Below are 12,321 nucleotides of genomic sequence, written 5' to 3' on the forward strand. Positions count from 1 at the left end.
CCCAGAATCAAGACCGACCCATTAGATTCACCTGTTGGCTGGGGTCAGTTTCTTTAGTGAATTTTTATTCATTGCAGCTATTTTTTATTTATTTATTTATGACATATCATTTCACCAGGAGAGACTCATTGAGATCTTAATCTCTCAAGGGAGCCCTGGGACATCCATCCAAAAGAATGCGACTATTACTCTTCATCCTAGCAGCATTTTTTCAGTACTAGATTTATGAATATTTTTACACAGGATTAAAGTGGGTTAAAGATTTAAAGTCACATTTTGGGTTCACTAGGGTCAAGTGTCCACCACATGATTTTCCAGAGCTCACAGTAAACACGTAACTTGTGCAGTCTTTACTTGAAAGGTCAGACTGAGTTGGCCCATGGGAAGAGACCTAAAAACACATTGTTTTAGGATTCAGACCAACCAGCACGAGTCAGAGCCAACATTTCATGGTCAGCAACATCTCTAATGGGAGGAGAGGACACATTCCTCAGGTTGCTAAAAGTGGGAGCTTGGCTTCATCAATGTGTAACACGATGAGTCCAGCGGTTAACAGACACTAGGTTATTAGAGGGGAACTTTCTAATGATGAACCGAAAGAAAAGCGCAACATCACTGTGGCTGTGCAAAATTCACTTGTTTGGTTTGTCGGGCCACAAGTAGGGTATACTGGTGGTCAGTGTTCCTTCGCATGTTTGCATCAACTCATCACGTGCAAGTTTTTTTTTTTGTCTGAGTTCACTATAATTTTAAGGTGTTGCTAAAAGGGAACAGGATGTTTCAGTTAGAGATTAACATCTAGACCATGGTAAAAACATATCTGGCATTACATTAAATCAAAAAGTATAATTCTTTTTTTGATTTAAAAACATGACTATAGCTCTCAGGGATTGTTTTGACCTGTCACTATCACTGTGATTGGACTGTGTAACTTTAGCCCTCAAAGACAGAAAACATTATACTGTTATAAGGTTAACAGGATATGAACCCATTGCAGCGTGTGTGTGTGTGTGTGTGTGTTGTGTGTCTCTTTCACACACCCACAGCTTTACACAGGTTCACGTGTGACACTTTGGAGGTGTGACCTCTTCATAGGAACCCACATATTTCCATTCCTACGGTGCATGGGCACACACACAGTCAGGTGAACTCCAGCAGTCATAAACTTGCCAGCCACCCAATAGTAAGCACTACACATGGGCAAATCCCCAGTGACGGACAACTTGACGCATCTTCCTACAGTAAGACTGAATGGTGAGTGGAGAAATATTAACGTTGTCTTATTGTCTAGCTCAAAACACTTAGCCTAATTACAGTCTTAATGTCACTACAGAGTGTCAAGACATTTGACAAGGAGTAATTAGCATTTAAGAGCTAATTAAGGTATTTTTAACCTAAAAAGTGTTGAATTGCTTGTTGTTTTTCTGGTAGATTGCCTATGTGTCAAAGTTTGTATTTATGTTGGCAATAAATTCTAAAATGTCTTTCACGTTATTGAGTGCATGCCTTTTTAATGGTTTTTATGTCCCTGTATCCCAATAAGTCTTTGTAAGTTCTCAGAATAAGGTAAAATATTGTAAGGTCATGTTCAATGGGCTCTGAAATCTGGCATCATCTGTTGAAAACAAATAGCCTAAGAACACACATTTACTGTGCTGTTGCTGAGAGATTGCTAAAAAAAGTGAGTCTTTGCCGTAATGGTCATTTGATTATTTCTGGAGTCTATATATTTGTCTAACTGAGTCTACACATTGGTGAGTCTAGAAACGATGCCGTTGTGGACTGTGGGTGAGCTGTTTCTTAGAGCTAAAGTAAATCCTTGTCTAATGAAATCAAACTCTGAATAAACAGTGCTTAAAATGTTGTTAGTCTTTGGATATAAGTACATGATTGACTACCCTGAATTAATTTAGTGTAGTGATTGTAACATATTAGCGGTTAAATTTGGTCATGGAAAATAACTGGTAAATAAAAGGGTGTTACAGAAAAAAGAAACAGGTGAAATGATAGCAATCTATTTTGACATTCTGAAGAGGACATAGTTTTCCATTCAGCCAATGTTTGTTGCACAGCCCAGTTGATGGGTTGAGATGGCTCTGAGAATATTATTAACACATTTTGAAACACAGTCCAGGATGTCATTAACAACTCTACTCATTCTCTACTTTATAAGACATGATGATTATTTATATGTATTTATCAGCAAATTCAATGGAAAACTGTCAATAACACATAAAGAAATGTAATGAAACTTTTGCTGGTTTTGCTTGAGTTTCTTTTTCTCCTATTTGTGTGTTGCATCATCTGACTGATAGTCCTGTCAAAGTTACTGACATGTGTTGTTATCCGTATCTAGCTTGTTAAAATGTAAAAATATTAAATGTTTTTAAATTGTAACTTTTTTTTTAAAAAATGTAAAAATGACATCAGTGATTCCTTCTGAAATTGAGTTATTGAGTTATGTTTAAATGCGGCAGTTGGTTAAAATCCTGTCCTGTTGTTTCTTCTTCATAGGATGTCTGACCTGCTGCATGTGCTGAACACACATGGTCAGTGAAAGCTCAAAGTACATGGGTGGCCGAGCAACGCTATACAGTCTTGGACAAGGGTCCAATACCACTGCTGGTACTCCAACCAAAAACCACCTTGAACGTTTCACCTTTATTCTGCCTCCTCGCAACGCTTGCGCAATCAATTACAAGATCTCACAAGATGGCGGTGATGGAGGCAGCAGACATAGCGGTGGTGGCCCTGTACTTCGTTCTGGTTATGGGCTTTGGCATCTTTGCCATGTGGCGGGCCAACCGCAGCACGGTCAGTGGCTACTTCCTCGCCGGCCGCTCCATGAACTGGTTCGTCATCGGCGCCTCGTTGTTTGTCAGCAACATCGGCAGCGAGCACTTCATCGGCCTGGCTGGGTCAGGAGCGGCCAGCGGGTTCTCGGTGGGCGCTTGGGAGTTCAACGCCCTCCTGCTCCTGCAGCTCCTCGGCTGGGTCTTCATCCCCGTCTACATCCACGCGGGCGTCTACACCATGCCTGAGTACCTCTCCAAAAGGTTCGGAGGCAAGAGGCTGAAGATCTACTTTGCTGCTCTCTCTCTGATCCTCTACATCTTCACCAAGCTCTCTGTAGACCTGTACTCCGGTGCTCTGTTCATCCAAGAGTCTCTGGGATGGAACCTCTACCTGTCCATCATCCTGTTGATCACCATGACGGCTCTGCTGACCATCACAGGAGGCCTTGCCGCGGTCATTTACACAGACACTCTTCAGGCGTTCCTCATGATCGGTGGAGCTCTCTGCCTGTCTGTCATCGGCTTAAACAAGATTGGGGGCTTGGAGGAACTGAAGGTGAAGTACATGTTGGCGAAGCCTAACACCGATGCCATAATGTCCAGGATGAATATCACCAAAAATGACACCTGCGCCCACCATATACACCCCAAGCCACATTCCTTACAGGTCCTGAGGGGACCACTGGATGAAGACCTCCCGTGGCCTGGCTTCCTCCTGGGTCAGACCCCGGCATCTCTGTGGTACTGGTGTACCGACCAAGTCATTGTGCAAAGGGTGCTAGCAGCCAAAAACATCGCCCATGCCAAAGGCTCGACACTAATGGCCGGTTTCCTGAAGATCCTCCCGATGTTCATCATCGTTATCCCTGGCATGATATCCCGAGTGCTGTTTGTAGATGAACTGGCATGTATTAATCCTGACCACTGCATGGAGGTGTGTGGAAGTCCTGCTGGATGCTCCAACATCGCCTACCCGCGGCTAGTGATGTCCATCATGCCAGTAGGCCTCAGGGGCCTGATGATGGCCGTGATGATTGCTGCCCTGATGAGCGACCTGGACTCCATCTTCAACAGTGCCAGCACCATCTTCACCCTCGACATCTACAAGATGATTCGCCAGCACGCGTCCTCCAGGGAGCTGTTGGTGGTGGGACGACTCTTCGTGGCCTTCATGGTGGTCATCAGCATCGCCTGGGTCCCAGTGATCATCGAGATGCAAGGTGGTCAGATGTTCCTGTACATCCAAGAGGTCTGCGACTACCTCAGCCCTCCCATTGCGGCCCTCTTCCTGCTTGCCGTGCTCTGGAAGAGATGCAATGAGACCGGTGCGTTCTGGGGGGGCCTGGTTGGGTTCGCTCTGGGATTCAGCCGACTGGTCCTGGCGTTTGTCTACAGGGAGGGCCCATGCAATGAGCAGGACACTCGGCCGGCCTTCATCAAAGATGTCCACTTCATGTACGTGGCTGCTGGGCTGTTCTGGATCTCAGGACTCGTGACAGTGGTGGTCAGCCTGTGTACCCCTCCCCCAAGCAAGGACCAAATCCTAAAGACCACCTTTTGGGGGTTACACAATAGAGACGAATGCCAAATCACAGATCCTGAAGAAGTACTCAGGCTGAAAGGCAACGCCCATGTTCACTGCAATGGTAATAGTACACCTCACAAGGACTTATCTGTTATTAAGAATGAGACTGAAAATATCCCCAATGGGGAGACTGATCACACAAAAACGTTGGCATACACTGGTGATAATGATGATATGGCCTCCAACACTAAAATGAATGGAAATGCATTAGCGATTGGAAACAGCCACCTTGACCCAGTAGCTCGTTCTGCAACTCGAAAAGTCAGGGGAGGTTTGTGTGGAGGAGGAGAGAGAGGCTTCTGTGTGAGGCTGCTGCAGTGGTTCTGTGGTTTCAACGGGGATCCAGCAAAGGATGGGGAAAAAACACAAATAGATGACAAGGTCGACATTGAAGAGATGCTCAGTGAGCCTCCCAGAATTAAATTCTTCCTCAACCTCGGCCTTCTGACAGTGTGCTCCACTGGGATCTTTCTTTTTGTTTACTTTTCTTTGTAATTTGCAAATGACGTGTGCATGTGCACATTTTCATGGAAATTTTGCATGCTACTTATCATTCATCGATTAAGTGCTTTTGACACAACATTATTGTCAATATTTCAGAACATACATTTTTTAGCTATGTTAAACCAATGAAGAACCAGATGAATCTTCACTCATGTATGATTTTTTTTCTTTGATGGAATGACACCTTAAGAGTGATTTGTGTTTTCCCTGCCCAATCGATTGTTATGCAATATAGAGTAACATACTGCCTTTTGATGCTAGAACTGATTATTTTGTAAGTAGGATGATGTAATACATACGCAATATGTATATTGGACGAATTACTTAAAAAGTAACATTATTTATTTGTTTATATTGGGAGTTACATGTATAGCCTGTGTTTACTATGAGCACAAGATAACGTTACCTAGCCATATTATATGTGGTCTAAAATGTGAAGGAAGCATACTTTTCGGGACTTCAAAAAAGGACTAGCTATCAGACATCCTTTCCTGTAAATTGTAAACAGCTACCCAACCAAATTCTCTTGAAATGTAACATCTGACATTCTGTTTATTTGCTAATCACTGAAGGCACCATTTGTAGTAAAGTATGTTGTAAAGATGCAAATCTGTTAACGGCAATGCAATAAAAAGGTTCTAGTAAACCAATGGCATGGTATCCTTCACAAATGTACAAGGATACAAGGATACAAGGAAGTTTATTGTCACATGCATATAGTGACTGGAAGTAAGAAATGCAGTGAAATTATGTCTGGTGTCAGCCTATTTGTGCATTAATGGGGGCGGGGGTAAAGAGTGCAGTAGAAGAGGGGTTTAGTAGATTAAGTAGCAAGGGCTGCATAAGAAAGGTGGGGAGGATTGGGATTGGGTGGGGGCACCAACAAAGGAGCACCCAAGAGCAACAGGGGCAAGAAAAAAACTCCCTTACCAAGGAAGAAACCTTGGGCAGATCCACGGCTCAAGGGGCTAACCCAACTGCCAGGGCTCTTGGTGTGTGTGTTGGGGGGATGACAGGGGAGATGGGATAGTGTGCTGTGTATGTGGGGGAGAGGGCAGTGTGCAATATGTGTGTTGGGGAAGCTTCCTCATGAGACAATGTGTTGTGTATTGGGGGGGGGGGGGCAGTGTGCTGTAAGTATGTTGGGGATGTGTGTTGGAGAAGCTTCCTGATGAAATAATGTGCTGTGTATGTGGTGGTGGGGGCAGGGACTTACTATTGCAAGCAGAGTACTGTATGTATGATGTATGTGAGTGATGACAGTGAAGATGTGTGTGTGGGCGGGAGGGGAGTGGAGCAGTGACTGTGTGTGTGTGTGTGTGTAGTGTGTGTGTGGGCAGTGTGCTGTAAGTATGTTGGGGATGTGTGTTGGAGAAGCTTCCTGATGAAATAATGTGCTGTGTATGTAGGGGGGGGGCAGGGACTTACTATTGCAAGCAGAGTACTGTATGTATGATGTATGTGAGTGATGACAGTGAAGATGTGTGTGTGGGCGGGAGGGGAGTGGAGCAGTGACTGTGTGTGTGTGTGTGTAGTGTGTAGGTGGGGGCAGTGTGCTGTAAGTATGTAGAGGATGTGAATAAATAATAACATCTGCAGAATTCAGTGATGTTTAGGAATAATAGCTGCAATTAACAGCAGTAGCATGTCTGGACATTCCCTTTACTCTACTACAGGGTTTAGAAAGTGTGTAGGCCTAATCAACAACCAAAAGAGTTTGGTGAGCTTATAAGACACTCACTGCGAAATGGATTGTAAATGTGGTTGCTTAGTTGCTTATTTGTTTGCAAAAAGAAATCTTACACTGAATTTGTTGTTAAACATCAACCGTCCATTTTATTAGACCACTGAGTTTGGCATGATTTAGCAGGAGTGTTTTTTTTTGCTCCTCTATATTTGGGTCACTGTGGTTCGTCTTTGCTGGAAGTACAGCACATTTCTCGCGCGTGTCACCACCACTTGGCCTAGTTACTACCCCAGACTCACAAGTGGAAATATACTGCCCTTGGTCTTTCTCATCCAACATAAGGTATCCATTACTGTGCATTATGCTTCTGTATAAATCACAACTTAAGCAATAACCTGAAGGAGTATGGGTAGGTTTGAGGTATTAGAACCATTGATGGCATCTAATTAGTCCTTCTTCATTAAACCATGGTGTGTGTGTGTGTATGTGTGTGTGTGTGTGTGTGTGTGTGTGTGTGTGTGTAGTGCAGTGTAGTGTAGTGTAGTGTAGCATATTTCTGGTGCCTGCATGAGCTGCTTTATGATGTCTTGTTCATTCAGTCAAAAAATGAAACACTCAGTTACAGTGAGAGCCTGTCCTTAGAAGACATCTCTCTGGCTCTTAGACTTGGCCATACAACTGTACTCTTTCTTCTTAGTTTATTTCTGTCTTCCTGTCAGGCTGCCTCTGTGAAATTAAGAAAAATTTGACTTATCTTTACAGTGAAATTTTCCACTGTCTCTATTTGATGGTATTCGTACAGCTGGATACTTGAAACTGTGACATGTAGGGGTTGATATGTAGGCCTATGCTAGTTTGAAGTTGTATACTGCAGAGGTTAACCATGACCTACATGAGGAATGTGTTCCGCCTGCTTTACAGGTCTTTATTCAAAAGACCACCAACCCCACATCACTGTGTGGTGGTAGCAGACAACAGAAGTGACTGTTAAAATCTTTTCTTTTCTTCGGATCATTTGACTCATCGTTTGACTGGCTAGTTTGTCAACACAAACATTTGTTCATATTTTAGGCTCTGCATTAAACCCTATGAATCTTCTTAACTCCAGGCCAAATTGAATCACCTCTGCTGTAAGGTATACTGTAGCATACCTGTAATATTACAGTAAGTCACATAGCTCACTGTATTCATACACCCTTTGTTAAATGGCAATGTTCATTTCATGTCTATTGAATCTTAAATCTGAGGAGGATATGAGCAGTAAGGAATAAGTAAGACATGATTTACAGAAATATACCACAAACTGAGGTTTTGCTTCATCAAAGCAAGATCATTTTAACTCACTCTTAGGGTTGCATCTGTTGTTTCATCTCTCCACTAGGTGGTGTATTAGTCCCATTCCCTCCTCATCACATGCTACTATCAGACATAAACTCTGTTGAAGACTATAGGTTGAGGTTGAGCATGGTTTGTTATTTGTAAATATGCATCAGTAAGCTAATTATTGCTTAGCCACAGGCTGTGTTATCCATAAACTGTATATCTATACAATGATGTTATCAATGTTGGCTGATTTTAAAAGCACTTAGTGATAAAAAAAAGAACCCAGACAATATTAGCAGCTGATAACATAGACTACCTGACTTACCTACACATACTACACATACCTGGATACAGTCCACGTAAGTTCTCAGAATTTCATCGCCAAACTATGTAGTATTGGATGTAAATTTTGGTTTGTCAAAACCATATCACAGCTTGGAAATTGTTATCTGCTAATTATTGTGTTTACCGAAGTCCCCTCCAGTCAAAGCAAATATAATAAAAAGTCAGGATTATGTCAGAGAGAGCCCATGAAAGTGATTATGATCAAGGTGGAGAAATAAGAGGGGTTGGCTTAGGAAATGTTTGACATTTAAAGCCCTTTTATTGAACCATCAGATGGATGACGGACTTCTAAAATGTCTGTGTACCCTTACCCCTACACCATAATAAAGGAACACATATCATAAGGTAAACAACCGATCGCCATTATTATTTATCAGTTGGACACAGGCCTTCGTCTTTGTCTGAAAACAATCTGAAAACAAGTTAGAAAACATATCAGTAACTTGGAGAAAGACACACTCCCCTCTACTTCCTGATCAGGGAGGAGAGCAAGTTAGAGAGAAGGTTCAGAAATGTATGTGACGTCGTCATTGTAATTATTGAGTGATGACTCAACTGTCGCACTCCTGGCTGTTGCTGGGAAAACACTCTATTCTTACCTGACTATAACCTAAGATGGATTCTGCAATTGTGTAACAATATGCATTTACTGAGTCTATTGACAGTGGTAAATGCCTCAAACAAAATAGATTATATGTCCCTACAGGCATTGCAGGTGCTTCCCCACAGCTTATGTAACATTGTGGTCAGCTAACTTTTCACACACTTTTCCTCAGCACACATCATCTGAGACCAGTAGGAAAAAATACAACATGCAACATCTCATTTCATTTTTATTTACACTGTCATACAGCTGGTCAAGATGGGTAATATTTAATGCCTCTGTGCTGGCGAATTGTACTTTTCCATCATAGTGCAAAATTTCAACTAAAACTTAAATGTGATTGTAATTGCAAGAGCAATAGCTAGAGGGTAAGCAACACATAAATAATCAATTTGTACATTTCTCATCATGTTTACAATTGTGAGACATTTCGTGACATCTTGGTCAATCTTTGGTCAAATGCAATGTGATGTAATGCAAAAATGGGAAAATCCCCGAATCCCAAAAAAAGAGGAGCAAAGACTTTGTCACAGGGGATGCACACAGTGTTTGGATTTTGACTAGAATTATCCTTCAATCGGAATCCACTGTAATGCATTGTTCCATCCTTCCCATGCAATGATGTAACCAAAAATGCTAGAGCGGAGCGAGCTATAGAAAGCAGCTATCGCAATGGGACCTGAAGCAATCAGTTCGCATGCAGCCTATTCCTGCCTCCTGCCACCGCTGGGCTCCTGACTTGAACATCCTAACTTGGTTGATCGTAGATCCAAAGCAGAAATCCTTGTTCATGACATTGACTGCTTTTTTCACTCATGATACTGTATGTCTTGTAAAACAGACACCATGCGGGCATGTTAACAAAGTTAAAAATGGGATTTTCACCAGAGGTGGTCTATACTGTAATAATATACTGATAGTCATTCATGCAACTTTGGAATTGTAAGAGAACTGAACAATACTTCCTCAAAATAAATAAATATTTCTCGAAGAAGGTGAGTATAAAAACCTGCATGGCATTATGATGCTTTACGTTATGTAACATTTGTACTCAAATTTCAGGTCATAATGCTGTCAGGATGTGCTGGGAAATTCCTGCCGTGTGTGTGTTAGTTAGAGTGTTAGTGTGTGTGTGTGTGTGTGTGTGTGTGTGTGTGTGTGTGTGTGTGTGTGAGAGAGAGAGAGAGAGAGAGAGAGAGAGAGAGAGAGAGAGAGAGAGTGTAGGGTAGGCTACTCTTTTACAAACTGTTTTGGAACATTAGTGTTTTTTGACCACACACATGATGCCATTACAAATCAGTTAAGCTAGTGATCCCACACTAATACCAACCCCACTGTGTGCACCTGATGTTTTTCACGCTCACTTACACATTAATGAGCAGCTTTGATAGAGTTGAATGAGCAGCTTTGATAGATAGAGTTGAATGCACGCAAGCTAACACAGCCAGTCCATTTGCTTGTATTGATATTTTATTCCCCTATCTGGTGCTGTCTGTGTCAGTCTCCTTTGGTGTGTTGGAGGTGGCTTTGCTGATCACCGCTAGATTGATGCGCTTCTTGGCTTTGGGCAGACACTGCTGGCACTTGAACAGGCTCTCGAAGGCCACCTGGAAGCGGTCACCGGCGAGCGTGTAGAGCACAAGGTTGAACACAGTGTTGAGGGCGGCCAGCGGCCGCGAGATGATGTAGACGGCGTGCACCCAGCGGTCCAGGAGGCAGGGCGAGTCCAGTCTGCGGCGCGTGTGCACCCGCAGCACGCGGAGCACGTGGTAGGGCAGGAAGCAGACCACGAAGCACACCATGACCACGGCGATGAGGCGGCGCGGCGCCAAGACGTCCATCGCTTTCAAGGCGGTGCGCGACCCGCTGGCCAGCTGGCGACGATGCAGATGTAGCCGCCCGCGACACCACCACCAGGGGGAGCAGGTAGCCCAGCACGGTCAGCAGCCAGCCGTACCACCACAGCTGCTCGGGGTCGTTGCTGGCGAAGTCCAGGCAGTAGGTCTTGTTGTTGAACTCCACCATGGTGATCATGGTGAGCATGGGCGCGATCTGGGCCGCAGCAAACACCCAGACCGCCACGCACGCCAGCACCCCCCAGCGCGCGCGCTGGATCTCCGACGCCAGCAGCGGGTGCACCACGGCCACGTAGCGGAAGATGGCCAGGCAGGTGAGGAAGAGGATGCTGCCGTAGAGGTTGAAGTGGAAGCCGAAGCGCACGAAGCGGCACATGAAGGAGCCCAGCGTCCACGAGTCACCGCGTGTGTAGTAGTACACCAGGAAAGGCATGCTGCACACGTAGAGGAGGTCCGTGGACGCCAGGTTCACCATGATCACGCTGCTGCTCCGCCATGGACGCAGCTTGGTAAAGTAGACCAGCAGAGAGGTGACGTTGCCCACCAGGCCCACGATAAAGATGAGGCCGTACATGACGGGCAGGTAGTAGCGCTTCATCAGCTGGTCCACGTCAGTACAGTTCCCTTCCGAGCTGTTACCATGGTAAATGACGTAGGCCATCCCCGGGCTGCTAATGACACATTAGAAGACTGACTCAGAGTTTTTTTTATAGTATATGGATTGTACAGAACTTTGGCCAACAATTGTGTTAAATGTGCTTTATAAATAAACTATAATAAAATATAAATAACTTGACTGTTAGCATAGTATACACAGTTAAGGGTTGGAACAAAAGTAATTAGTGATACTCAGGACTATAATTTGCAACCTTTTATTATGATCTTTACTGGCTTTTAAGTATGACATCTGGGTATGCATGGTGAACAAAAGAGGAAGACATCACATATTCAGTAAAGTTATATGTGCAGAAATCGCCTCCTCAAAGACAGTAAATAAACCCCAATAGCACCTGTGTGCCATATTATGAAGCATTTTTATATTTTTTTGTAATTGAAAGAGAACTGCAAAATACCAATCTCAAAGGTCAGTACAGAAACATGCATGGTATGATGATGCTTTATTTTCAGAGTACCGGTACTTTGGGCTACATCTGCACACCATCTACTGTAAAAAGATGAGATTGTAAGAACGTCATAGGCCTACCATAGACACTTCAATTTTAAAGGACATTTTTGTCAATAGAACCAGTGCTAAGGACAATTGAATCATGCATAAGTTTTTAGGTTCTTTGCATTTTGGAGGTATACATGTGTTTATCTTAATATTTTCACCAAGTTTAACAACAAAGGTTTTCCTTACATCTGAAGCCCATATGCAAAATTAAACAATGTAATATTTTTTTTACATCTATCTAGCTACACTGATGCACAATGGTTTGAAAAAAATCATGAATAATACAAATTTAAGTAATTAATTAGTAATTACATTTTTTGGTAAAGTAAGCTGATGACATAAACTCATACAAGAACATCTTGACAGAATAAGTGGCTCATGGCTGATTGATTGATTGGCTGATGATAGACTGACTTCATCCATATTTATATCAAATGTTTAGATTTGT

General features: G+C 43.2%; 2 protein-coding genes across 2 annotated transcripts; one reads left to right on the forward strand and one right to left on the reverse strand.

Annotated features, from left to right (window-relative positions):
* Positions 1–2,712: 2,712 nt before the first annotated feature.
* LOC125288989 (sodium/myo-inositol cotransporter-like) lies at positions 2,713–5,534 on the forward strand. Its single transcript, XM_048235705.1, has one exon. The coding sequence runs from the start codon at positions 2,713–2,715 to the stop codon at positions 4,873–4,875; it is 2,163 nt and encodes a 720-aa protein (XP_048091662.1). The 3' UTR covers positions 4,876–5,534.
* A 4,550-nt stretch (positions 5,535–10,084) lies between these two features.
* On the reverse strand, positions 10,085–11,418 carry LOC125288738 (2-oxoglutarate receptor 1-like). The gene is given in 2 exon segments (XM_048235325.1): positions 10,085–10,723; positions 10,725–11,418. Coding segments are annotated over 2 exon segments (1,038 nt in total). The 5' UTR covers positions 11,361–11,418; the 3' UTR covers positions 10,085–10,321.
* Between the last annotated feature and the right edge of the window lie 903 nt (positions 11,419–12,321).

The sequence above is a fragment of the Alosa alosa genome, chromosome 23 (assembly GCF_017589495.1).
Source record: "Alosa alosa isolate M-15738 ecotype Scorff River chromosome 23, AALO_Geno_1.1, whole genome shotgun sequence".
In the NCBI taxonomy this organism is placed as follows: domain Eukaryota; kingdom Metazoa; phylum Chordata; class Actinopteri; order Clupeiformes; family Clupeidae; genus Alosa; species Alosa alosa.

What these genes read in the sequence shown, in the direction of transcription:
- LOC125288989 (XM_048235705.1), top strand. Translation starts at nt 2,713, where the DNA reads ATGGCGGTGATGGAGGCAGCAGACATAGCGGTGGTGGCCCTGTACTTC.